The sequence below is a fragment of the Fistularia commersonii genome, chromosome 7 (assembly GCF_037954325.1).
Source record: "Fistularia commersonii isolate RoL2024-O1a breed Wild chromosome 7, RoL_Fcom_v1.0, whole genome shotgun sequence".
NCBI lineage: Eukaryota > Metazoa > Chordata > Actinopteri > Syngnathiformes > Fistulariidae > Fistularia > Fistularia commersonii.
The window spans coordinates 1349154-1376744 of NC_141290.1; the positions used below are offsets into that span (position 1 = coordinate 1349154).

Here is a 27591-nt window from a genome sequence, read left to right on the forward strand (position 1 = left end):
TGTACATATACATGCATTCATAGGCACATACACACAAATACATACATTCATGCAAACACACACATATATTCATATATCCATACATACACACATAGGCACATAAAATATACACGTGCATACTTACATACACTCATACATACATAGACACCTGCATATCATACATATATATGTACATACATACACACAGACAAACATGCATGCAAATATACATACACACACACACACACGTACTCAGACATACACAACCATACATACATATATGTACACACATGCAAACATACAATTTACATGCATACACACATTCAATCACACTTACACACATACATAGACGCACAGAAATATACACACACACTTGCATGCATCCATACACAGATACATACATCATGCATGCACACACACACACACACACACACACACATATATACTAAGATAAATACATGCAGACACACAACACATATATATTTTTCACACTAGATATATTATTTATTTTCATTATTAAGAGAACGGGTTCATTTTTAATGTATTTTGTTTTCTAATAATCACAACGTCATTTTTGAGAACAAAGGTTTCTGCCACTTTGATTTTTCTTCTTTTTTTTTTTTTTTTCCCCTCACACGTGTGCGTGTGTGTGTGTGTGTGTGTGTTGAGATCCACTGTATTCCTGGCTGTCAGAATCTGTACAAAGGATGATGTAACATTCATTAGCTAACAGACACAAACGGGGCGTCACGTCGGCTTCTTTGAAGTGGATATGAGCGAGAACCGACCCTCCTCCGACTTCTGGATTCTTTTTTTTATTTTTCATATTTCGGAGCTTCTGAATCCATTTTCTTACCTGCGGCGTTTCCCCCGGGGAGGTGCTGGAGGGCGGCGGCGATTTCCGCGAAGAGGCGACTGCTCGGCGCCGCCCAGAAACCCGTGGAAACTCCTGACCTAGAAAGCAAAACTAGTTTTTTTCTGCCTTTTTCTCGCCGCGTCTGTTTTTGTTTTTTAAGCCGTTGGTCATTTCCCACAGGTCTGAACATCCACAGGAACGATGGTGATGGAGATAGCGGGGATGTGAGGGTTAGCTAGCGATAATGAGCGCTAACGGTTACGCCATAGCTTTCACAGTCATAACAAAGGGGTAGTTAGCGCTGCTGCTACGTAGCGAGAAGTTCCATGATGGATTCTGGCCGCGTCGGGTTCCTCCTGGTTCTCCGATCTTCTCGCGAAGCCCCGATACAAGTGGGAATGGCGGTCGGTCCGCGGCGAACCCCGTCGAGATGCGGCATCTCTTCATCCACGCCTTGATTTGAGGAAATCATGCCGACGCATGAATGGGACGTGAGTGCGAGCAGGCTAACTAGCGCTAGCCATTAGCTTTCTCCACAAGAAGGTTAGAAGCCTGTTCCTCAACAGAGACGATTCCGCAGAAGAAGATCCTGTTTTGCTCCTCCCTAGCGAGCGCTAGCATCCCAGCCGCGCGTTAGCCGTGTTTGTTTAATTAACCCGACTAGCTAGCGGCTTACCAATCACTTGCAAAACAGCGACGGCAAAATAAATGAACGCAGATTAATCATGTTCCCCGGACAAGTCTGACGTCTGTCAGCCGTCGCTAATGGCGGTTAATTAATTAAAGCCAGCTAACGATTGCGCCTTCAAAACATGCAATTAGCGGCGGGACGCATCTTCAAATTACCCGAGCGGCGCCGAGCGTCGAGTAATGACGCATTCAGTCGAACCCGGGCGGCGGCGATTGGATTCCCCGGTCGGTCGGCGCTCGACGTCGGGAGTGATTGAACGACCTTGAAGCCGCCGCGTAGAGGTCGGCGCGACCCCATTACCATTAAAATTACATTTCTAACAAAGGCGGGAATTTAAAAAAAGCGGGATGAGTTCGATCCTCGGCGGAGCGGCGGAGGTCCGTTTCGTCCCCCGGGGGAAGGAAACGCCGGGTCGCTGTAACATTTCGGATTTTCAGCGGCGCCCGCGGAGTCGCGCGCTAAAGAGGAAATTAGCCACGGCGCGTTTCCGTAATGGGGCGGCGAGGAGAGGGAGCAGCGGGCCGACGGCGGCCGGGATATTTCCTCCTTTTCCGCGGCCAGAGGTGAGCGACGGCGTGTTCAAGGACGTCGAGGCGGGAATTATGATAAGCCGGTGTTTACACGAGCCGCGAATGGGATTTTTCGCTAATGTTTCCGTTAGCGTAGCGCAAACCCGTCCATCTTCTTTTTTCTGCTTTCAGACACCTGGATTTCCCTTTTTCGGCTGGTTTGCTCGGCTCCCGTTTCCTTTTCTTTTCGTTCTTCGCCTTCCAGTCGCCCCCTTTTGCGACGGCTTTTGGGAAACCGCTTGTTTTTGTTGCCGTTTTGGTCCTTTTGCGCTGTTTCCGACGGCGGCGGCCATCTTTTGCTTCTGAAAACAAGCGCGGGCGGACGAATCAAAAAAATCAGTTTCCCGTCACACAAAGAATGTGGTTGTTTACGAAATAAATGTTTACGGGATAAAATAAACTGACTTTGTGGGCCGGAGACGGCGTTTCGATTCCCCCATGTGGTTGTGTAAACGTTGGAAAAGTAAGTTATGACCAAAAATGTGTTTAAAAAAGCCCATAGATTGTTTAATACAACATACCATATTCTCAACAATTCAACATCAACAAAATTTTGTTAATTAAAAAAAAAAAAAAAGAAGAAGAAAAAAAAAAAATCTTCATATTACCTTTATTGCACAGAACAATTTGAATGTATTTTCCATAGATTTATTTTAGTGTCTTCTTTTTTTTTTTTTTTTTTTTTCTTTTTTCGTAAAAAGTTGGCTCGGACTACATGGTCAATATAGTCCAGGGACAAGAAAAAAAAAAAAAAAAAAAAAAAGGATAAAATAATAAAAAAAAATAAAATAAAAATGATAGATCAACTGAATCCTGGGATCACTCATGACCAGAAATGTCTAGGTACAGTAGCCACACCTTGAACAAAGAGAGCATTCGTTATCAGCAAGAGGGAAAACCGTGAGCCACATCCAATTTTTTTATCTATTTTTTTTTTTTCTTTATGCAAAACGGATTACACCAAAGCTGCTTCAGATTGCTCCACGGGTGAAACCATCTGCGTCGCTCCAACCATCTGCATATTCGGTCCAAACTTCCAGCCCATTACCGCTTTTGTCTGTAATGTCATCCATTATAAATAGCTTTAGCCTTTAGCCTAGCGCACCTTCGCCGAGCCCCAGCTGTCCACAGTGCGTCGTCGAAAAAGGTAAGGCTAGCATCTTTTTTGTACGTAGGGTTGACCGGAGCACGCGACGTAGCAGTTTTTGTTTTTTTTTTTTTCCGGGTTTTTTTTTTCTTTTTATCCTCCGTTGTGCATTTTTCTCGGAGAAACAGGAAACCTGCGAAAAAGGACGGGAAACGGCGGTACCTTTTTCCACCGTCCCGTCCGTCGGGGGAAAAAAAATAACATAAAATGGATAAAATCTATAGCTTGAGGAGCACATTTGATCCAAAAAAAAAAAAAAAAAAATTAAAAATGCGCGGAACACGGATAAAACACGACAGCAGAAGTTTCCGGAACAAATTCCCTCCCGTACCTGAACACACACCTGTCGAACGAAGGGAAGTGAAACCGTAGAGTTTCCACAACGTCTAAAACCAGGACTCACGTTCTACAACCTTCTACTTCTACGTGCTTTTCATCTATTTATTGACGTATTTTCTTCAGCTTTAAAGAAAACACGCGTTCCTACACACACACACCTTTTGGTTTATTTTCACATCGCCTACGACGGTAAGCGTCGCCGGTTGGTTTTTTTGTTTTGTCCAATAACGCACGTTCTATGGTGGCGAAAGCGGTGGTTTCGGCGTAGGAGCGAAGGGAACGACGGAAAACACTGACAGTCCAAACAGCGGTGGCGGATCGCGGTATCGACGGTGTGTGACGACATCGTGTAAATGTGCTCATCAACCCATACCCGTCTCATCGGTCGCAAGACTTGTAGTCTTAGAAACCGACTTTGAAAAAAAAAACAAACAAACAAAGGAATCTTGACTGAAAATGATCCGGCCTTCGTATCCTGCGTTTTCGGGTTGTAGATCCGCGGTTGTAGATCCGGCGGTTCGCTTCGCCCCGTAGGCTACGTCCGGCGCCGGCGTGCTTTGGTTCCCCGTCGCTCGAGAAAGTCAGGAACTCCTCTCCGGCGCTTCGGTCGAGAAGAAAAACCAAAAGAAAGAAACCGAAAAAAAACCAAAGGTATTACTCTAATCGGACGGATCGGTATCCACGAGTTCGTCTTTTTCCCGTCCTTAAATCATTTTCATGTTGAACTTGCGAGGCGCGTCCACCGCGCTGCTGCTCATGCCGGCGTCCGATTTCCGCGGCACGTACTCGATCTCGATGTTGTGCTTGGTGTTGCCTTTACCTCTGCTCCACAGGAAGAGCAGCACCAGGCAGAACAAGACCACGCCCAGGAAGGATATGAACCCCATGGTGGTGGCGATGATTAGCGTCTTGATGTCGAAGGGGAACGGGACGTTAGCTCGCGTACCGTTAGCGCCGCTTTCCGCCGGCTGGTTGGAGATGAAGGCGAACGTCTTGTTGGGCTGGTGCGGCCAATCGGGCGAGTAGCTGTGGATGTGAAGGTGAGCCAGAGAGGTGTCGTTGCCGCCGGCGTTGATGGCGATGCACATGTACGTCCCGTTGTCTTGGATCTGGGCATACCGCACCTCCAGGGTACCGTCCGGTAGCACGGAGAGCCGTCCGATCGTCTTGGCGGTGATGAACTTCTTCTGCGGGGAGAGCCAGGCGATCACGGGTGCCGGATCGCCGTCGGCCTGGCAGGCGAAGTGGACGATGGCTCCCTCGTCCACGAATTTGTGCTGCGCTTTGCGATCCCTGATCCGGGATTTGCGGCAAGTGAAGTAGTTGGGCTGCAGCACGTCGGGGAAGTCTTTGAATTCTTTGCCTTGGACGAACTCCGGCGAGGCGCAGGTGGGCTGCTGCCGGTTGAAGTTCAGCCTCCAACGGCGCCGGAAAACCCATAACAGTCGGCAGTCGCAAGCCAGGGGGTTATCGTACAAGGCGAGGGTTTCCAGGTTGCCCACGGAGTGGAACGCCGACTCCTCCAAGGTGGCCAGCGAGTTCCCGGACACGTTGAGTATCTTCAGGTAGTTCAGACCCCGGAAAGAGTAGGGTTCGATCATCGCCAGCCTCCCTCCGACCAGGTGGAACTCCTGCAGACGCAGCAGATCGTGGAGCTTGTTCCCCTCGATGGTATGCACGGGGTTGTAGGAGAGGTTCAGAAAACGCAGGTAGACCAGGTGCCGCAGGGCCACGTAAGGGATGGTGGTCAGGTTAGCGTTAGCGATGGTCAGGGAGGTGAGGTTTAATCCGTACAAGCAGTTCGGGGTCATCGTATCCAAAAAGGGCCAGTTGGCGATCTCCAGGACCTTCAGCCGGTAGAGGCGTTTGAAGGAGTAATCCCGGATGACGTTGATGTTGAGGTGGCGCAACCTGAGCGTGATCAGGCTGTGCAGATGGGTGAAAGCCTCCGTGGGCACCGAGGACAAGTTGCACTTCTCCAGGCTCAGGTGTTCCAGGCTACTCAAGCCGTGGAACGCCCGGTGGGAAATAAACACCAGGTCGTTATCGCCCACCTCCAGAGAGCGAAGGTTGTACAGATCCTGGAACATGTAGTCCAACAGGATAACGATCTTGTTCTCGCTGATGTCCAGCTGCGTCAGATTGCTCAGGCCGGTGAAGACGCCGAGCTGGATCAGCTTGAGCTTGTTGCTACGCAGCCCGAGTGTCCGCAAGCCGTAGAGGTTGTTGAACGCTCCCGGCTCGATGGTGGAGATGGTGTTTTCGCTCAGCTCCAGGTGCTCCAGGTTGCCGAAGCCCGCGAACTCGTCGGGGTTGATGGTCCTGATGCGGTTCTTGCTGAGGTCAAGGAGCCTGGTTTCCGCGGGGATGCCTTCCGGAACCGTCATGAGCTTCTTGCGGTGGCACATCACCGAGCGCTCCTGAACGTTGCACTCGCAGCGGGACGGGCAACCCGTGGTGGAACCCGAAAGCACCGTGCCCAGCATCAGGAGGAGGATGGGCTGCCAGCAAGCCACCAGGTAGCTGTGCCCAGTCGCTTCCCCAGCCGCCATCTTATCGGTTACCTGGTGAGACAAAGGGAAAACAGAGTTGCTCCTTTCCTTTGGCCTCCGGAGTTGACAAGTTCTCAGAGGCCGGCTTTTCTCGAGTGACACCAAACGGAGGAGAGAATACGAGTCCTGCTGAAATATTCATGCCGTAGACGGCGGACCGACCGACGGGCGGGAGGGGGAAGTGGTTACCCATATGTATGCTCCTTGCGTAAGGGAAAGTGTAGCCTCTTTCACGATGTACCCTAAAGGGGCTTCCGGATATCCGACGTGATTCTGGTCTGAGGAGCTTCTCGTCGTGGCGACCGGACTTGAATCCCGTCTCTTGAAGACGTTTGACCCCCTCGTTCTTCGGTTCTGATGACCGTGAAAAGAACCGCCAGGGTTTCCGTCTTAGCTTGTAATGCAAATCTTCAAGTGAGGAAATACAAGTCCAGTCGCCACGACAAGAAGATTTCCGCAAGAATTCTATCAAGCGTATTTGTACCGCGTGAAAAATACTAATCCTCGCCTCGCAGTCGTAGGTTAAACACATTATAATCCGCAGGCGGGTGGAATTAGGCAGTGCCATGGCGTAGCGGTTAGCGCCGCCGCTGCCGCCTCGCAGCAAGAAGGTCACTGAGGCGGGAGGCCTTCTGTTTGGAGTCTCCACGTTCTCAAGGGTTCGCGTCGGGTTCTCCGGGTTCCTCCCGCAGTGCAAGAACATGCCGGACGTCCTCACTATGAGATGGAATCCCCGCTAAGTGCTACACAACTCACGCAAGCTAGCGAGCGAGCTTACGGTTTATTTCTTTTAAACTAAAGAAAAATCTGCCAGTCCACCATCGCTACACCCAAGAAGGGAAATGTAGAGCGCCATTTTCGGACCGTTTGTAAAAACAGAAGATGGGTGAAGGAAATAAAACCCCTGTTGTCCAAACAGCATTTTTCTCACAGCTAACTTGAAAACTTCTGTACAGTAATTTTATAAAATGTTATAAAAAATTTAAATATGAAAATTTTTAAATATGTAAAATTATATAATTGTAGGAAATTTTGTAAAATTATATGTATATATATATATATATATAATATGATATAAAATAATTTTATATATATATTTAATAATTAGGTTTTCCAATAAAATAGGGAAAAATAGTGAATAGTGAAATCGTTTCATCAAATAGGGAAAAAAAAGAATGTGAAAATAATATATATATATATATATATATCATATTCTACATCATTAAACATGTTTTTTTTAATCTTTGACATTCACTATTTGATGACTATATGAACCATTTTTTTTCTGATTTCTGATAAAAAGCAAAGGCAACCATTATAATTGTGCGTATAAAGAATTATCAATATATTTATAAATGAGTATATATTTTGCATTTTTATAGCAGGTAGCTCATTGTGACCTGGATATTTAATAAGTAGCTTGTATGCAACATCTGGACGGACACTGACGTGCTTCAAGGTTCATGGCTGGTGAGGCACGGCAACGGTGAGGCAGGAGAACCACGTGCCTCACTTGCCGGCTCATCCCTGCTGTTTTATAATCGCTCAGCTCAAGAAAGTAGTAACACACACACAGTTGTCAACAAAAAATGTAGTTTATATAGCACGCACACACACCCACACACACACATGACAAGCCACTACCACCACGCTAGCCGGACCAATGCTAATATGCCTAATGTTGTATGCTTATCTATGGTAGACTGTGGCATGATAGCTGCTGGTAAAACAATAGTACATTTTTGATATTAATTATCATAATAAAAGTAAAATAAAACGAACCGCAGTGGCCGGCGAGGCACTGACTTCATCACAATCAGATTTACAAACATACCACAAGGAGAACCATGAGGCAGGAGAACTGGGTGCCTCACTTAGTGGCTCTTTGCAGCGGTTTTCTGATCAGTCAGCACAAGAAACTAGCAACACTTGTATGTTTGTTGATAAATAAATGCAGTTCACGGAGCAAAAGTGTTTAAACTTTTAAATAGCGACAGCAATCCAGACTTAGCGCAGATCAAGCTAGCTAGCAGCCAGCCATCATTTCGCAATCTACGTTGAGGCTCGACAATCGGCTGCCTCATCGCGTTTGAGCAAAAAATATGAAAATCCAAGCCTTTTGAGTTAAAAGAATCTAAAACTAAAATGAAAAATACATTTCTAGTGCAAATCAATGCGTTAATTTGAAATTTTTTTTCTTTCCAAAACCGGAAAGTGAGGCAGAGCCTCTCCTGCCTCCCCTGCCCGAGCCGCACAGAGAATGAATGAACGAACGGTCAATGTCGTCACCTGAACAGAATTCTGCGCATCCAAAAAAATAAATACATACAAATTCAATACTGAGGGAAAAAAATTTAATTAAAAAAAAAAAAAAAAACACAAACATCCACTGAGCAGTTAGGGATGGGTGCTGGATCCCAAAAAAAAAAAAAAAAAAAAGATTATTTAGTTGTTGCAAAGAGCCTAGTTTTCGCTTGAGGCGTCAAATGTAAAATAAATAATCTTTCTTTTTGGACGTGCGAAGGGTTCGGCTTGCACGGCGTCACATGACATTCATATGTGTGAATAGTTTAATATCTATATAAAGCGTAAATAGTTGTTTTGTTTATATTGTGTAAGTGAATTGTTGTGTTAAAGCTCAGCTGACAAAAAGACAGAAACAATCAATTTAATCATTAACCTCACGACTGACTTTACATTGTCACTTTTATTTCCTGCTTTATGAGGCAAATATGTAGAGTAAGTTTTAGATAACGCTTTTATACTTTCAGAATTTATTGAATTGAATTGCATGTGATTACATTTCATAAAATTTAATTTTATTGAACTGAATTTTAAAATATATTTTTTTGTATATATTTTTGTATACAAATACATTTGATTCTACTCAATTGAATTGAATTTCAATGTATTTTCTTTTAATTTGATTCTATTTGATTTAACTTGAAGGAATTTGATTTGATTCTATTTTATTTGATTTGATTCTATTTATTTTTATTGAATTTCATTTGATTCTATTTGATTCTATTTGAGTTAATCCCAATTAATTTAAATAATTAAATTCTATTTTATTTCATTTTATTTTATTCTCTTTCATTTAATTGACTTTCATTTGGTTATATTTTATTTTATTTTATTCTACTTAATTGAATCGAATTTCATTGTATCCTCTCTTAATGCGATTCGATTTAATTTTATTGAATTGCATTTGTCTATTCTATTCAATTGTACTAAATTACATTTAATTGAATTACGTTGTATTCTCTTTTAATTTAATTTTGATTCTATTCAATTTTAATCTATTTTATTCTATTTAATTTAATTTTATTTGATTCCATGTAATTTTATTGAATTTCATTTGATTCTATTTCATTTTGTTCCACTTAATCTAATTTAATCAATTTAATTCTATTTCAGTTTATTTAATTTCATCTGATTCAATTTTATTTGATTCAATTCTATTTCACCTCATTTGATTGCAATGACTTTCGTTTGATTCTATTTTACTATATTTAATTCTACAGATTGACATGATTTATTTTAATTTATTTATTTTAGTCTCTTTATTTTGTATGTTATTGTTTATTATCATTTAATTGTATTTATTACATTTTATTTATGTTTTTTTTTAAATCCAGCTGAAACAAAATTGATAAAATAAAACTTTTGATATGTAAATAAATAAATAAATATTACTGTATTGTAAAAAAATAAATGAATAAAAAAATAAAAATAAAAATTCACATCTTGCCGTTGAGCGGCGATAGGTTACTTTAGTTTGTTCATTTTGAAAATGTCGTTTTATATTTGAAGATTATGGCAATATTGTAACATCTAAATAAAATGTGTTGAAATATTTTTGTTGCTGCCTATGGATAATTCAAGGTTTTTTTTTCATAAATACAAGAAGGACTCAAATATTATTTTGCTTAAAAAGTAACTTTCAACCAAATGTTAATTTTTTTGGAGTTCAAAATGTTTTTTCTTGCATGGAGACACCCCCCCAAAAAACACTCAAAAAACATGATATGTCGTGTTAACTCATTTTAAATTTCAAAAGATTTATGTGTTTTCTTTAATGTTGAGAAACAAGTCCAAATGGCTCTTTGATAAACGTTGCTGGGGCTAACTACTAGAGCTAACTATGCTAAAGTTTAATTTCATTTGAAAGTGTCCAGAAAGAGAAAAGTCGCTTGTAGAGGAGTACATAGTTAGCATAGTTAGCTCCTTGGAGGAGGCTAACTGGAAGGCTAACTCTAGCATAGTTAGCTCCGTAGAGCTAACTATGCTAAAGTTTAATTTCATTTGAAAGTGTCCAGAAAGAGAAAAGTTTCCAGGCTGTTTCAAGAAAGATGGGAAGGAAAATACAAGTTTGTGCTTCAAGGAGAAAAAGCGATTTGTCTTTTGCGCTACGAGGTAGCGTCGCTTGTCGAGGAGTACATAGTTAGCATAGTTAGCTCCGAAACGACGACGGAGGCGAAACGCGTTGACGAAATCCCAAAACAGCGCAGCGGTGAAAGCTAACGTTACGTAACGCTACATTTATATTACATTAAACTACATTTAAACACGCTACCGTTCCGCGTGATCGACGAGGACTCCGGATCGCCCACGTCGGTGACCGCGACCCCCATCCGGAAAAAAAAACAAAAAGATAGCAAATCCTGCGCGGCGTTACACAACAATAACAAAAAAAAAAAAGCTGGCGAAGCAGAAAAAACCACATCCTTATAAATCCCGTGTTAAAAAAAAAAAACGTCGTATCTTTTCACGTATGTGACAAAAATCCTTCGCTTACATAAACAGGCTTTACGCACCCACCTGTTCCCCCGGAACAAGACACCCCTGCTTGCGTTGCATAATTAAATTCTCCACTTAACCATCAGACGCCCTCCTCCTCCTCGCCGCTGCAGTTTACCTGTCAGAAGACATTACCCCTGAGCTCGCTTAAACGCAGCCGTTAAATACCGCTGCACGTCTGGCAAATCCTTTAGGTGCTGCTGACATTATCGCCGGCACAAAGTGTTAAAAGCCCTTTAAAAAAAAAAAAAAAAAAAAAAAACACCTATTCTTCCCCCGACTGCTTCGTCAGCCGCCAGATTAATCCTGGATGGACGGACGGACGGATGGACGCTGAGCGGGGGTTTTATTTACCGCTGCTTGTTTTGTGTGTTTTTTGGTGCTTCTCTTCCGGGGGAGGCGGCGCTGAACACGCGTCTTACGTGTTCGGGGATACTTTTCATGCCGACTCGGTGTGTCAGCAGCTCTAAACGTGATGAAAAGGCAGGCAAATAAAGTCAAATGTGTATAATAATAATAATATAATGTGTTGATGAGGGAGCGGTGAGGGGTTCAGTGTGTTGGACACATGAGTGTTGTATGAACGTGTGCATGTATACATGTGTGCGTGTACGCATATAAGAATGAATGCAAGTATTTATGCAGACATTTTTGTATGCATGTATGTATGTATGTACATGTGTATGTGTGTACTGTATGCATGCATGCATGTATGTATGTATATGTGTATGAATGCATGCATGTATGTGTGTATCAATGTATGTATGTATGTAAATATGAATGTGTGATGCATGTATGAATGAATGTATGCATGCATGTGTGTATGAATGCCTGCATCTATGTATGTATGTGTGTATGTGTGTATGTGTGTGTGTGTATGTATGTATGTATGTATGTATGTATGAATGTGTGTATGTATGTGTGTGTGTATGTATGCATGTATATATGTATGTATGTAGGTGTGTGTGTAGGTTATGTATATATGAATGTGTGATGCATGGATGTATGTATGTATGCATGTGTGCGTGTACGCATATAAGAATGAATGCGTATTGCGTGTGTGTGAAGTATTTATGCAGACATTTTTGAATGTATGTATGTATGTATGTATGTACATGTGAATGTATGTATGCATGTGTGTGTATGAATGCATGCATGTATGTGTGTATCAATGTATGTATGTATGTATGCATCTGTGTGTATGAATGTATGCATGTATATATGTATGTATATGTATGTATGCATGTATGTGTATGAACACATGCATGCATGTATGTGTGTACTGTAGGTATGTATGTATGTATGTAGGTGTGTGTAGGTATATATGTATGTATGGATGTATGTATATATGAATGTGTGATGCGTGTATGAATGAATGTATGCATGTATGTGTGTATGAATGTCTGCATATGTGTATGTATGTGTGTATGTATGTATGTGTGCATGTGTGTGTGAATGTATGCATGTATGTATGTATGCATGCATGCATGTATGTATGTATATGTGCATGTATGTATGTATGTAGGTGTGTGTGTAGGTTATGTATATATGAATGTGTGATGCATGGATGTATGTGTGTATGTATGTAGGTATGTGTGTATATATGCATTTATGTGTGTGTATACATGTATGTATACATGAATGTATGTGTATGTCGGCATGTATAAATGATGCATGTATGTAGGCATGTATGTATGTATGTATGTGTATATGCGTGCAAAAATGTATGTTTATATGAATGTCTGTATGCATGTATGATGCGTGCATGTACGAGTGTGCACGAACGTTTCTATGTATTTATGATGCATGAATGTATGTATGTGTGTATGTATGTGAATGTATGTATGCATGTATGTATGTATAGTGATGTATGTGTATATATGCATGTATGTGTATATATGTATGTATGTATGTGTGTATATAGGATGCATGTATACATTTAAGCAAGTATGTGTGTATGTATGCATGTATGATGCAGGAGGGCTGCCAGCAATCTTTTGGCATGAGGTTCCTCCTGGATCGATCACAGGGCCAAACAGGTTTCCAGGTCATTGAAACACACATGCAACCATTTAGTCCTTCTATCAAAAAAATAAAAAAATAAAAATAATAATAAAATAAAATAAAATAAGATAAAATAAAATAAAATAAAATAAAATAAAATAAAAATAAAGTCAGCATTTGGATGAGATTATCAGGAAAAATGCCTTTTAGGGGTAGATTTAATTTTCACAGCAGTTCTGCCTTATTACACAGACTTTGTGTTCTGGCGGCCGTGCTTTGGCTTAACACATCTTAACCAGGAGTGTGTGTGTGTGTGTGTGTGTGACCTTTAGCTCCTCAAGTGAGATCGCCCTCGCGCCGCTGTGATGTCGCCTAGCTGAAATTTCAAGAGAAAAACGGTTCCCCTTGTATCATTGGGGAGCTAAGCCGCCTGGTGGGATCGCCGGCTTGAGCCGTGCCTGTGAAATGGCAGGGCTTAAATGTAAGCTGATGCCCGACAGATGGACGGTGGAGCCCTAATCCGGGCGAAGAAGCCGCTCGGTGCAACAAGGTGCAGAATTCCGACGGTGGCCAGCTGTTGTCCTGATAAAACTCCGCCACCGGGCCCGTCCGGTTGCAGAGCACCTCCGAAAAAAAAAAAAAAAGGTAATTTATGGTTCCCTTACAGGCGCGTTTTCACTGTAATATCCAGCTCCCTCACAAACATGCACATATTTTATCCAGGAATAATCAGAGGTTGAAGCACTCGGGGAGCGTAAACGCAGAAAAACAGAATTCTATGAAAGCGGCGAGAGAAATAAACACTCACGAGGCAAGGATGAGGGAATGTTAGCATCAAGCTAATGCTAAGGTGCTAAGGTCCACAGGGAAGAAACATCAAGCAGGAAAATTGGATGTTTTTCTGATATTTAGTATTTTTTTTTCTTCCTCTTGGCCCATAACTTTTTAGTTTATCTTCTGTGACTCTCAGGAAACTACATTGAATTTTTGACGCTTCTATTTGGTACGAATTCTAGCAATTTTTCAGGTATTTTCCCCACAGCATAATTTTAATTCCAGTCCAAAAATGTATCAATAAATGATCAAATTTAAAAAACTAAAACTAAAAAAAGGAGTATCACAATCACGAAATCCTTACCAGGAAATAGTCCAGAAATAATTATAGGTTTGAGTGTTTGGAGAGTGCAAACACTAATATGGAAAAAAAATAAAAATAAAAATAAATTATAATATCTGACAGCAAATGCTAAATGTGTCAATAAGAAGTCATTTTATTATTATTATTATTATTATTATTATTATTATTGTTATTATTATTCTATTGCATATCAAGGATGTGACCCTGTCTGGACCTCATTCTGATGTTTGCAATTTAATAAAAAATGATCCGATATTTTTTAATCTCTTCTTCCTCTCAGCCAATAACTTAAGAAGAAAAACAACTAATAATTTTTTCGGTAATCTACTGAGAAACTAAATTAAAATTTTGACTCATATATTTCTCTCTCTCTATATATATACATATATATGACACCAATTCGCAGTTTTGTCGTTTTTTTTCCACAACAGAATTTTAAGTCCAAAAATGCCAAACAGGATAATAACAGAGGGAAAAATTCACTGATGGTGCCTGGAGAAAAAATACATGCAAAAAGCAAAAAAAAAGCAATTTTTGTATTAATATCTAACACCAAATGATGAACGTGTCAATTACGAGCCATTTTATTATTGCTATCATTATTGTTAAATCTTTAATTATTTAATTTTATTATTAATTATTTCATCTTTAATTAATAATTAAATCTTTTATCAACTCTTAAGACCTTAGAACACTTTATAGCCTTGACTTTGACACTTTATAGTTTTAGTTGTATTTCTTATTCTCCCCCCTTTATTTAATTTTTTACTGTTTATACAATTTCCGACTACTATTTATTATTGTTATGCTTTACTTGAAACTCTGGCACAACAATTCCCTTAGAGACAAATAAAGTTGTTCTAATTCTTCTTCTTATTCTTATTCTTATTATTTTAATTAATTTTAATATTTTATTTTAATATCTTAATATTTTAATTACAATCTAAAAATGTATCAACACCAGAATAAATAATCAAAATAAAAACAATCAAATAAAAACAGAAATGTGAGAATCACGATATCCTTACCAGGAAATAGTCTTAACCCATCGTTGAGCTCGAACTGCTGTCGAGCCGTCCGTTGATGAAACACGAATATTTCCTTCACACACACACACACACACACACACACACACACCGCCCCTCCTCTGACCGCTGAATGCCCAACAAGCATTTATTTTAATCTACCTGAGGGGAAAGTGTGTGAGCATCAATCCGGCATCTCCACGCTAATCTGTAATACGCCGAGTGCTGTGCACGCCGAAGCAGGTTTACTTAAGATTCGCTGCTCATCTGGAAACTTTAACCTCGATTCTCCGGCCAGAAGGACGGGGTCACCTTGAAAATACCTTCGGGCTTCACGCAGAAAAAGAAATAAAATAAATACGACGGCGGTCTGAGAGTGGGGAGTCGGGATTTATTTATTTTTAATAATTTTAATTAATTTAATTTCTTTTTTTTTTTTCCTGTTTCCCGGTTTTAATGAGGGGGAAAAAGTAAAATAAAATATGCACAAAGCAAAGGGGCTTAAATGAATGAAGAGGAATCACATGAAAAATAATTTTGATATTTATATATTATATATGTGAAGATATGTGCTCAAATTGAATGATAAAATATAAAAATAAAATAAAAATATAAAAATTTTCAGACATTTATTTGTGAGCATCTACGCACATATATAATTAAAAATATATATAATTTGATCAAATTACATTATAATTTACATCTTAATCTTATATTTTAATGATTATTATTATTACAATTATCAAATTACATTATTATTTATATCTTAATCTTATATTTTAATGATTATTATTACTACAATTATCAAATTACATTATTATTTATATCTTGATCTTATATTTTAATGATTATTATTATTACAATTATCAAATTACATTATAATTTATATCTTAATCTTATATTTTAATGATTATTATTACTACAATTATCAAATTACATTATTATTTATATCTTGATCTTATATTTTAATGATTATTATTATTACAATTATCAAATTACATTATAATTTATATCTTAATCTTATATTTTAATGATTATTATTATTACAATTATCAAATTACATTATAACTTATATCTTGATCTTATTCGTTATCCAAAATAAAAGTTATCAGTTAAATGATTAGTTATTTAAAATTAAAATAATAGAAAAAACATGCCAAAAAAAAAAAAAATCTTTCAGGAAAAGGGCAGGCAGATGCAAAACCCTCAAACCAGAAATAAACGCCGGCAATGAATATCTGCAAATATCTGCAGATGTAGTGGCCAATCAAAATCCTTATTTTCTATGCAGAGCCGTGGTATGTGTGTGTGTGTGTGTGTGTGTGTGTGTGTGTGTGTTTGCATTGGAAGTTGGCTCATGTTTTTTTCCTCAAGTAATGTAACATCATGATATCAAGTCGTTCATAAAGATTCACGGGCCGGCGAGCTAAAAGCTACGAGGGCGACTCAATATGGAACGGCGCTCCGGTTTGGCAGATGAATAATTGATGGCGAGCGGCGAATCTGTGCCACGGTCGCGGCGTGCGGTCGCACGGGGGGGCCGGACCCTCCGTGCACCGCCAGGAACAGATCTGTTTGGTTTTTTTTGTTTTTTTTTGCCGAGATGATTCTGCAGAGGAATGAGTTGCTATTAGCTGGTAGAGGGGAGATGTGATTTCAATGTGTGTGTGTGTGTGTGTGTGTGTGTGTGTGTGTGTGTGTGTGTGAAGGGGGGGGACAGGTGCAACACAGCCCAATGTGTTGGTGTATGGGTGAGACCAGTGTTTATTTCATTATCTATCTATCTATGTATCTATCTATGTAACAAGCTAATTCGTTATCTATCTATCCAGCTAGCTGGCTAAGTAGCTAAGTAGCTAATTTGCGATCTATCTATTTATCTATCCAGGTAGCTAGCTAAATAGCTAATTTGCTATCTATCTATCTATCTATCTATCTATCTATCTATCTATCTATCTATCTATCTATCTATCTATCTATCTATCTATCTATCTATCTATCTATCTATCTATCTATCTATCTATCGATCCCCCTTGCTAGCTAATTTGCTATCTATCTATCCAGCTAGCTAGCTAATTAGCTAAGTAACTAATTTGCTATCTATCTATCTATCTATCTATCTATCTATCTATCTATCTATCTATCTATCTATCTATCTATCTATCTATCTATCTACCTATCTATCTATCTATCTATCTATCTATCCAGCTAGCTAGCTTAGTAGCTAATTTGCTATCTATCTACCTATCTATCTATCTATCTATCTATCTATCCAGCTAGCTAGCTTAGTAGCTAATTTGCTATCTATCTATCTATCTATCTATCTATCTATCTATCTATCTATCTATCTATCTATCTATCATGACTGTATTGACTCATCGATCCATGTATGCATTTCTTTTTATCCATCCATCCATGTTCTATCTGGAAGAAGATTTCCTCAATAAATATCAACGTCGGCCCACGAATTTGTCTCGCTTTTGAATTTGATCCCAACTTTGACACCCCTGGTTTGGAGCTTCTGGAGAAAAAGCCAGATTGAGATGGTTTGGACCAGGAAGATCTGGGTAGAAGGTGTGCAAGGAGCTTTGGAGCTGCTCGAAGAAGAACTGTTAGCAACTTGAGCAGCTGTGATTCATTCCTTAGCGAGCAGCTAACAAGCTAACGAGTATTAGCTCCTCCAGGTTCCAAAGACGGCTAGCATTCACTCATTCATTCACACGCCAAGTCGAGCCATTCGATTACCGCTGCGTTTTAACCTCCCGCTCAATTACCGTCGGGTCCGGCGTGGAAGCGGTGGGTCTCCGGCTTCAACGCCGCGTTTCCGCTTGTTTTTTTTAACGGCGTCCGACCTCGGGGACGCCCGACGCCGCGGCGTAATGAGAGCGGCGCCGGAACAACAAGGCGTTTGACATTGATGCAGCGGCGTTCTGGTGCCGGCAAACAGTGACCAATGATCCCCACTTCAGCTAAAATGAATGACCCGACCGCGTGAGTGTGTGTGTGCGTGCGTGTGTGCGTGTGTGTGTGTGTGTGTGTGTGTTCAAACTGACTGTAAATGAACTGTCCAAATGCCTCGGTCTGCTGCGCTATTGATTCCGGTCCTGTAGACAGTATGTGCCGGAAGAGACATTTATTTTGACAATTTAATTAAATTAAAAGACCTTTTTCCTCGGCGCATCTCGCGGCTCATCGATTAACCGTTTGATTCTCAGCGGAGGCGTGCGATTAAATTCATTCATTCATCATCTCTAGCGCTTAACCGGCCAACCAGGCGGAGTTCGACCCGGATGGATCACAGGGACGCAACTATTCATTCATTCATTCATCATCAAATTATTCACTCAATCATTTATACGTCAATAAGTGACGAACATCCATCCATTCATTCATTCACCAGATCAATAACATCTATCAATAACCATATAGGCAAATAATCGTTCACCCATTCATTCACAAGCACGATAGAAGCTAACGTTCATATAAATGCTAATATGTAATATAGATATAAAAACATTCATTCATTCATTCATAAGGCCTTTTGATTCATTGTAATATATAAAAATAAAACCCTTTTTATGTCAAATATAAACAACCGTTCATTCATTCATTTACACGTCCGATAAAGGCATGTAAACATTCACCCTTTCATTCAAACGTGATGCAGAAATTAAAAAAAAAATCACACATTTAACACATGTAGACATTTAAACATTCATCCTCTCATTCGAAAGGCATTTTAGAAAAATAGAAATTCAGTCTTTTCTAAAGGTAATTAGAAAAAAAATACAAATTCAATCTGTCATTTAAAGGTGATTAAAAAATATAAATTTACTCTGTCATTTAAAAGTTATTCAAAAAATAGAAATTCACTCTGTCATTTAAAGGTTATTTGAAAAAAATACAAATTCACTCTCATTTACATGTCATATAAACATACAAATATTCGTCCTCTCATTCAAAGGTAATTTAGAAAAATACAAATTCACTCTGTCTTTTAAAAAGGTAAGTGAAAAAAATACAAATTCACTTTGTCATTTAAAGGCAAATTAGAAAAATACAAATTCACTGTCATTTTAGGTCATTTAGAAATATTAAAAATCACTCTGTCATTTAAAGGTAATTAAAAAAAATACAAATTCAATCTGTCATTTAAAGGTAATTAAAAAAATACAAACTTTCACTATCAATTACACGTTATATAAACATACAAATATTCATCCTCTCATTCAAAGGTAATTTAGAAAAATACAAATTCACTCTGTCATTCAAAGGTAATTTAGAAAAATACAAAAATTCTGTCATTTATCAGTCATGTAGACATATAAACACTCATCCTCTCATGTAAAGGTATTTTAGAAAAATACAAATTCCCTATGTCTTTTAAAGGTAATTTAGAAAAATATAAAAATTCACGCATATATCAGAAATTTCATTTAAAAAAAAACAACTTCAAATCAGGATAAAAAAACCAATCACCCTCTCATTTAAAGGTACTCAACTATTTTCTTTGAATATTTTAAGAAACACTTTCGATCAATATTGAATTTAGAAACTCCTTATTAACTCCTTTTGTTTCGTATGGATGATTAAATACAAAACAATGTCGGTACATTGATATAATCATTCAAACAAAAAACAAAAAACAAAAAAACAACAAACATTCACCCGTTCATATGTAATATATTAATATGAAACCATTCACTCACGTCAAATATAGACAATCATTCATTCAAAGGTCACGTAGAGACGTACAAACATTCACTCCTTCATCCAAATGTCATATAAAGTAACAGAAATATTCACTCGTTCATCCAAATGTCATATAAAATGACATAAATATTCACTCGTTCATCCAAATGTCATATATAATGACAGAAACATTCACTCCTTCATTAAAATGCCATATATAATGACATAAATATTCACTCGTTCATCCAAATGTCATATATAATGACATAAATATTCACTCGTTCATCCAAATGTCATATATAGCGACATAAACACTCACTTTGTCATCCAAATGTCATATATTGTGACAGAAATATTCACTCATTAATCCAAATATCATATATAGTTATAATACTATTCACTCATTCATAAAAATGTCATATATAGTGATATAAACATTCACTCATTCATTAAAATGTCATATATAATGACATAAATATTCACTCGTTCATCCAAATGTCATATATAACGACATAAACACTTAGTCATCCAAATGTCATATATTATGACATAAATATTCACTCATTCATTAAAATGTCATATATAATGACATGAATATTCACTCGTTCATCCAAATGTCATATATAGTGATAATAATATTCACTCATTCATACAAATGTCATATTTAGTTACATAAACACTCACTCGTTCATCCAAATGTCATATATATAATGACATAAATATTCACTCGTTCATCCAAATGTCATATATTATGACATAAATATTCACTCCTTCATTAAAATGTCATATATAATGACATGAATATTCACTCGTTCATCCAAATGTCATATATAGTGATAATTATATTCACTCATTCATACAAATGTCATATTTAGTTACATAAACACTCACTCGTTCATCCAAATGTCATATATAACGACGAGCAACCGTTCACTCATTCAAGGTCACAGAGACGTTCAAGCTATTACTCGTTCATTCACGGGTCGTTATTCCACATCGACCCGTTCACTAGTTCATCCAAATGTCATATATAATGACAATATTATTCACTAGTTCTTCATGTTCTTCACTAGTTCTTCCTAGTCCTGGTAAAGTTATTCCTCCTAGGAACCTCCTGCATGGATTATCGAGACTCAACCAGAGATTTTGGACCAACAGGAGCTCCTCCTCCTCCTCCTGGTCTGCAGAGCGAAGCCCTGGCAGACCCGGCGTGGAACCGGCGAAGAGGCGGCGGCGGCGGCGGGAGGAGGAGGAGGAGGAGGAGGAAGGGGCTTAATCCATGTCCGCTGAGAGATCGCCCAGAAAGATGAAGCCTTAATTAGCAGATAAAACCCCACATAATGACACTATTGATATAGACTGGGAAATGAGGGCTAAAAAAAAAAGAAAAAAAAAAAAAAACAATGGCCGCCGTATAAGACGGTCGGCTAAGTCGCGGCGGCGGCGGCGGCGGCGGCCACGGAAAGGACAGCTCGCTCTCACCGACCCGGACGAGGATTGTTTCGGCGTTTCGGCGAGCGAAATACCTGCTCACCATCCCCCCCCCCCCGTCGTAAGGAGATTAGAAAAATAAAATAAAAAAAAAAAACGCTGACCTTCATACAATCGAAGATTACGAGGAAGGAAAACAAGGAGGTTTTATTAGTTTATTTATTTTTCGGAGTACTTAAAGCAACGGCACTCGTGGGAGGTTCAAGCAATTAAAAGCAAAATTGCTCGTCTAAGCCGTCCTTGGATCCTCCTGGTTCGTATCTCGGGTTCTTCGCTCCCGAAAAAGAGAGGGATGGAAGGGAGGGAAGGAACCCGAAAGCGTTAGCTTCCGCTAATCCGACGGGCGCCGCGGTTTCGGGCGAATGTTAGCGATTGGGATTCGGATTAGCTTCGCGGCTAAAACAGGACGGTGTGATGTTTCTTCAATCCTTCAGGGACGCCGGTGGAGACGATCAGATGTTCATCCTCTCATTTATATCATAAAAAGATCAATATTCACCCTCTTAGTTACATTATAAAAAGATCAATGTTCACCCGCTCATTTAAGGGTCATTTAGAGAAATACAATCGTTCACTCTCTCATTTTCCACCTTCTATAGACATACAAACATTCAAGGGAATATAGAAAAAAACAAATTCACTCTTTCATTTAAAGGTAATTTTAAAAAAAACTAATTCACGCTGTCATTTAAAGGTCATTTAAAAAAAAGCTAATTCACGCTGTCATTTAAAGGTAATTTTAAAAAAAACTAATTCACTCTGTCATTTAAAGGTAATTTAAAAAAAAACTAATTCACTCTGTCATTTAAATGTATTTTAGAAAATACAAATTCACTCTGTCATATAAAGGTAATTTAAAAAAAACGAATTCACTCTATCATTTAAGGGTATTTTAGAAAAATACAAATTCACTCTGTCATATAAAGGTAATTAAAAAAAAAACTAATTCGAGCTGTCATTTAAAGGTAATTAAAAAAGAAACTAATTCACTCTGTCATTTAAAGATATTTTAGAAAAATACAAATTCACTCTGTTATATAAAGGTAATTTAAAAAATATTAAAATTCATTCAGTCATTTAAAGTTAATTAAAAAAATACAAATTCACTCTGTCATTCAAAGGTGATTAAAAAAATAAAAAATCACTGTCATTTAAAGGTAATTAAAAAAAACTAATTCACTCTGTCATTAAAAGGTAATTTCAGAAAATACATTCAAGGTAATTTAAAAAATTCGAATTCACTCTGTCATACAAAGTTTATTTAAAAAAACACAAATTCACTCTGTCATATAAAGGTAATTTAAAAAAATATTCAAATTCATTCAGTCATTTAAAGGTGATTTAAAAAAATACAAATTCACTCAGGCATTTAAAGGTTATTTAAAAAAAAACTAATTCACGTTGTCATTTAAAGGTAATTAAAAAAAAACTAATTCACGCTGTCATTTAAAGGTTATTTCAGAAAATACAAATTTACTCTATCATTTCAAGGTAATTTAAAAAATTCGAATTCACTCTGTCATTCAAAGGTAATTAAAAAAAAATTCCCTCTGTCATTTAAAGGTAATTTAAAAAAAGCACATATTCACTCCGTCATTTAAAGTTAATTAAAAAAATACAAATTCACTCTGTCATTTAAAGGTAATTTTAAAAAAGTACAAAAATTCACTCTCCTTTCCACATCATATAAACATACAAACATTCATTCAAAGGGAATTAAGGAAAATACAAATTCACTCTCTTGTTCAAACAACTAGTAAAACCATTCACCCTCTCATTCAAAGGTAAATTAAAACAATACAAAAATTAATTCTCATTTATCAGTCATATAAACATACAAACATTCATCCTCTCATTCAAAGAACAATACAAATTCACTCTGTCATTTAAAGGTAATTAAAAAAATACAAGTTTGCTCTGTCATTTAAAGGTGATTTAAATAAAAAGCAAACATTCACTCCCTCATGCAAAGGTAATTTTGAAAAATATAAAAAAAAAACACTCATTGATCAGAAATTTCATTAAAATTTTTTTTTTTTTTTGAATATATCAATAAATATTTTCAATTAATACTGAATTTAGAAACTCCTTATTTTGTCCTTTTGTTCTATATCGTATGGACGATTAAATACAAAACAATGCATGTACATTAAAATAATCATTTGAAATTTGAAATAAAAAAAAACAAAAAAAATTAAACATTTCAATCATCAATTTCATTTCGTCGCTCAAAGGACGGCGATCCTTCGCCGCGAAACGCTGGTCTGTGCAAACATGCAGAGCTTCCCTTCCTGTTTTCGCTGACCTACTTATTAGAAACATCTCATCACGGCGAGTCGAGCCAAATGACGGCAAACACATCGTTCTCTGAACGTCGGAGGTTTGCGGGAACCGAGACGCCGTCGGGAAAAATACACTTCTGTGGATTCAGACTCCGATTCCTTGGATTTCTACTCGCGGTTCTTTGACGCCTTTCAATGTCAGTGTAATACATATATATATATATATATATATATGAATAAAAATAAGATATAACTGTGTTTTTAATGTGTATAAATGGTTTTAATTTGATTTATTTTTTGTCACCTTTTACAAGCATAAATTATTACATCTATTCATTATAAATTATATTATATATATATATTTTTTATATATTTAAAATGAATAAAGAATTATGTTTTGTAAATTTATGAGGATAGATAGATAGATAGATAGATAGATAGATAGATAGATAGATAGATAGATAGATAGATAGATAGATAGATAGATAGATAGATAGATAGATAGATTTTTAGTTTTTTTAATTAAAAATATATAAATCATATATATGAGAATGGAAAGATAGCTGGATAGATAGAAAGATGCAGTAATTATGTGTGTTTCTATTTTTTAGTTTTCTGTAAAATGATTACAAGCACACATATTAAATTAATTCATTGAAATTGATATTTTATATTTTTTAAATATTTAAAATAAAAAAATCATTATTTTTATACATATATATATATATAGCCTATATATATATATATACAAGAAACTAAAGATAGATAGATAGATAGTGAACCCTCTATTTAGCTAGCTTAGCTAACTAGCTAACTAATAGATAGATAGATAGATAGATAGATAGATAGATAGATAGATAGATAGATAGATAGATAGATAGATAGATAGATAGATAGATAGATAGATAGATAGATAGATAGATAGATAGTGAATCCGCTATTTAGCTAGCTTAGCTAGCTAGCTAGTTGATAGATAGATAGATAGATAGATAGATAGATAGATAGATAGATAGATAGATAGATAGATAGATAGATAGATAGATAGATAGATAGATGCATTATATGTATGTTTGAATTTTTTAAAAATAATGTCTTTTTATTTTTTGGGGGAATTTTTTTACAAGCATACATGTCAAATCCATTCAATATAAGTTATATTTTTTGATTATTTAAAATAAAATTAAAAAATATTTTTCTGTATTTTTGTATATATATATATATATATAAACATATATGAGGATAGACAATTAGATATATACAGCATGTATGTGTTTTTTTTTTTTTTTTATATTTCTTTTTCAGATTTTTTGGTAACATTTTTAAAAGCAAAAAAATAAGATAAATCATTTATTATAATTGATCATTTATATTTATTTTATATATTTGATATATATAAGCGTGGATAGATTATTATGTTTTTTTTTTTTTTTGGTTCATTATCGCCGAACCAGGAGGTTTCGGAGCCTCCAGACGACGAGAAGGTCGAAGCTTCTCAGAAACACTGAGACCTTTTCTGTCCCTCAGAGACGTTTGAACACTGAGACTCTCTGGACTCCAGCAATGATGGGACACTTAGACCTTCACCTCCACCTTCTCCTCATCCTCCTCTTCTTCCTCAAACATCTCCTCCTCCTCCACCTTTTCCTCCTCTACTTCTTCTTCTTCCTCCTCAACCACCTTCACCTCCTTCTTCTCCTCCACCTCTTGTTCTTCCTCCCTTTCCATCTCCTCATCCTCCTCTTCCTCCTCAAACATCTCCTTGTCTTCCATCCTCCACCTTTTCCTCATCCTTCTCTTCTTCTTCTTCTTCTTCCACCTCCATCTCCTCCTCTTCTTCTTCCTTTCCCTCATCCTCTTGTTCCTCCACCTTCTCTTCATCCATCTCTTCTTCCTCCTGCATCTCCTTGTCTTCCTTCCTTCACCTCTTCCTCTTACTTTTCCTCATCCTCCTCTTCTTCCTCAACCTCCATCATCTCCTTCTCCTGGTCTTCCAGCTTCACCCCTTCTTCCTCCTGGTTTCCCCTCCTCCTTTTCCTCCTCTCTCCATCTTCCTCCTCCATCTCCTCATCTTCCTTCCCCCTTTTCCACCTCCTCCACCTTCTCCTCATCCATCTCTCCTTCCTCCAATATCTCCTCTTCCACCCCTTGGTCCTCCTTTTCCTCCACCTTTTCCACCTTCACATCATCTTCTTCTTCCTCCTTCTTCTCCTCCACCTTCTCCTCATCCACCTCTTCTTCCTACTTTTCCTTTTCTTCTTCTTCCTCAACCACCATCCCCACCTCCTCTCGCCCTCCTCCTTCTCCTCATCCTCCTCCACCTTCTCCACCTCCACTTCTTCTTCTTCCTCCACCCCTCCTTTCTCTAACTCCTCCACTTCTTCTTCCTCCTCCTCCTCATCCATCTCTTCTTCCTCAACCACCTTCACCTCCTCCTCTCTCCTTCTTCCTCTTCATCTTCCACCTTCACCTCCTCATCTTCTTGTTCCTCCTCCTCCTCCTTCTTCTCCACCTCCACTCCTCCTTCTTCTTCTTCTTCTTCTTCTTCCTCCGGCTGAATCCTCGCAGGTTCTTGAGCTACTTTGCACTTCTGTGGCTTCTTCCGTCCTCCTGGATCCTCCTGGAGGCCGAACCTCCTTCCATCTTCTCACCTTTGATCACGACCCGCTTCTTCTATCAACCTCCTCCTTCCCATCAAGCCGTCCACGTTTCCCTTCTCCGCCCCAGAAGGAGAAATCCATCACCTTCGGACTCCACGCCGACGCCGGAGAAGATTCATGCATTGCTTTTTCCCAAACCGGATGATCGCTGGCCGGTGAAGAACCTCCCGCTGGAACTGCTTCTCCATCCTGGAGAAGGAAGATCTACAAATGAGCTGGACCTCGATTGCAAACTCCGACTGTTTGCAGATGATGTGATGATCTGCGGTGAGAAGAAGGAGGCGTCGGAGGAGCATCGGTTGGAGAAAAGGGAAGGACGAGTCCATCAGAAGGACAGCAGATGTTCTGGAGGTGAAGTTTGGAGTTGAATTACGGGCAGAAGGTCTGGATCTTTCAACTTTACACTGCGGCTCCGAGCGGCTTGGAAAAATAAAGTATAAATATTTAATTGAAGCGTATTTCATTTGTGTTAATTACTTTTTTTTTTTACTTTTAGTTCTAAGTTGGAAGATTATTGTGATCTTGAAATATTAAATAAAATTATTATTAAAATATATAAAAAAAATATTAAAAATACTTAAAATTTTAAAAAATATGTAAAATTATATTTTATGCTCAAAATAACGTCACACTCGCGGTAAAGTCCCGGTTTGCAGATGCTGTGCGCAGAAGTTCAGGAGCAGAAGTCCCATAAATCAGGTAAAATAAATATTTATGAAGATATTTTGCAAATATTTATTTCTTATTGTTTACCGAGTGATTTTTTTCCCGATTTATTTTTAAAATTCAGATAAAACTCCACGACACGCTCTGAAAGCCCAAAATGGGTTCATTACATAAATAAAATTTAATTTTCTCTGTAATACGTTGTGAATTTCAGAAGCAACACACTTTGTTTATCCAAAGTCTAAAGGTAATAAAAAGCAATATATACAGCGGTACCTTTATTTTAAACGTCAAAAAGTAATTGCGGCTCCCAGTGTTTTCTTTTCCGAGAAAACCGGGTCCAAATGTCTCTTTGGGTGTTAAAAGTTGTTCTGGTGGAAGACCAGAGCGGAGGTTCATGGATGGAAAACAGGAAGTGAGTCGACCACAGGAAGTTGACCACACGGTTCGATCACGAGCGCGACGAACGTAAACCCGGGCGCCGTTTCAACGTCTATTTCAGGACGGAGCCAGCGCCGCTCTTCCACATCTAGCTAACTAGCATCCCTCCATGCCGTCCTGGCCGGTCAATAACCTGTAATCCGACCTCTTGTTTCCTTCCTGCACTTTCGCTCGCCTCTGCTTTTACAATGTTCCGACCTCCTCCTCCTCCTCCTCCTCCCGACCACCCCGGCATCGACAACAAACGAGGGGCTGCAGTCGC

General features: G+C 38.2%; 1 protein-coding gene across 4 annotated transcripts in view; it reads right to left on the minus strand.

The window, feature by feature from the left end:
- Positions 1–918: 918 nt before the first annotated feature.
- The window catches only part of lingo1a (leucine rich repeat and Ig domain containing 1a), a 195304-nt gene continuing 168631 nt past the window's right edge, over positions 919–27591 (minus strand). For 2 of the 4 annotated variants that reach the window (XM_086149066.1, XM_086149065.1), the window contains one exon: positions 2581–6145. In XM_086149066.1, coding sequence (XP_086005192.1) covers positions 4286–6133 — 1848 coding nt within the window. In that variant the 5' untranslated portion in view covers positions 6134–6145 and the 3' untranslated portion in view covers positions 2581–4285. Of the gene's footprint in view, positions 934–2580; positions 6146–15103; positions 15213–27591 lie in introns of those variants that run through there. The other 2 variants (XM_086149068.1, XR_015106339.1) reach the window with 2 other exon arrangements.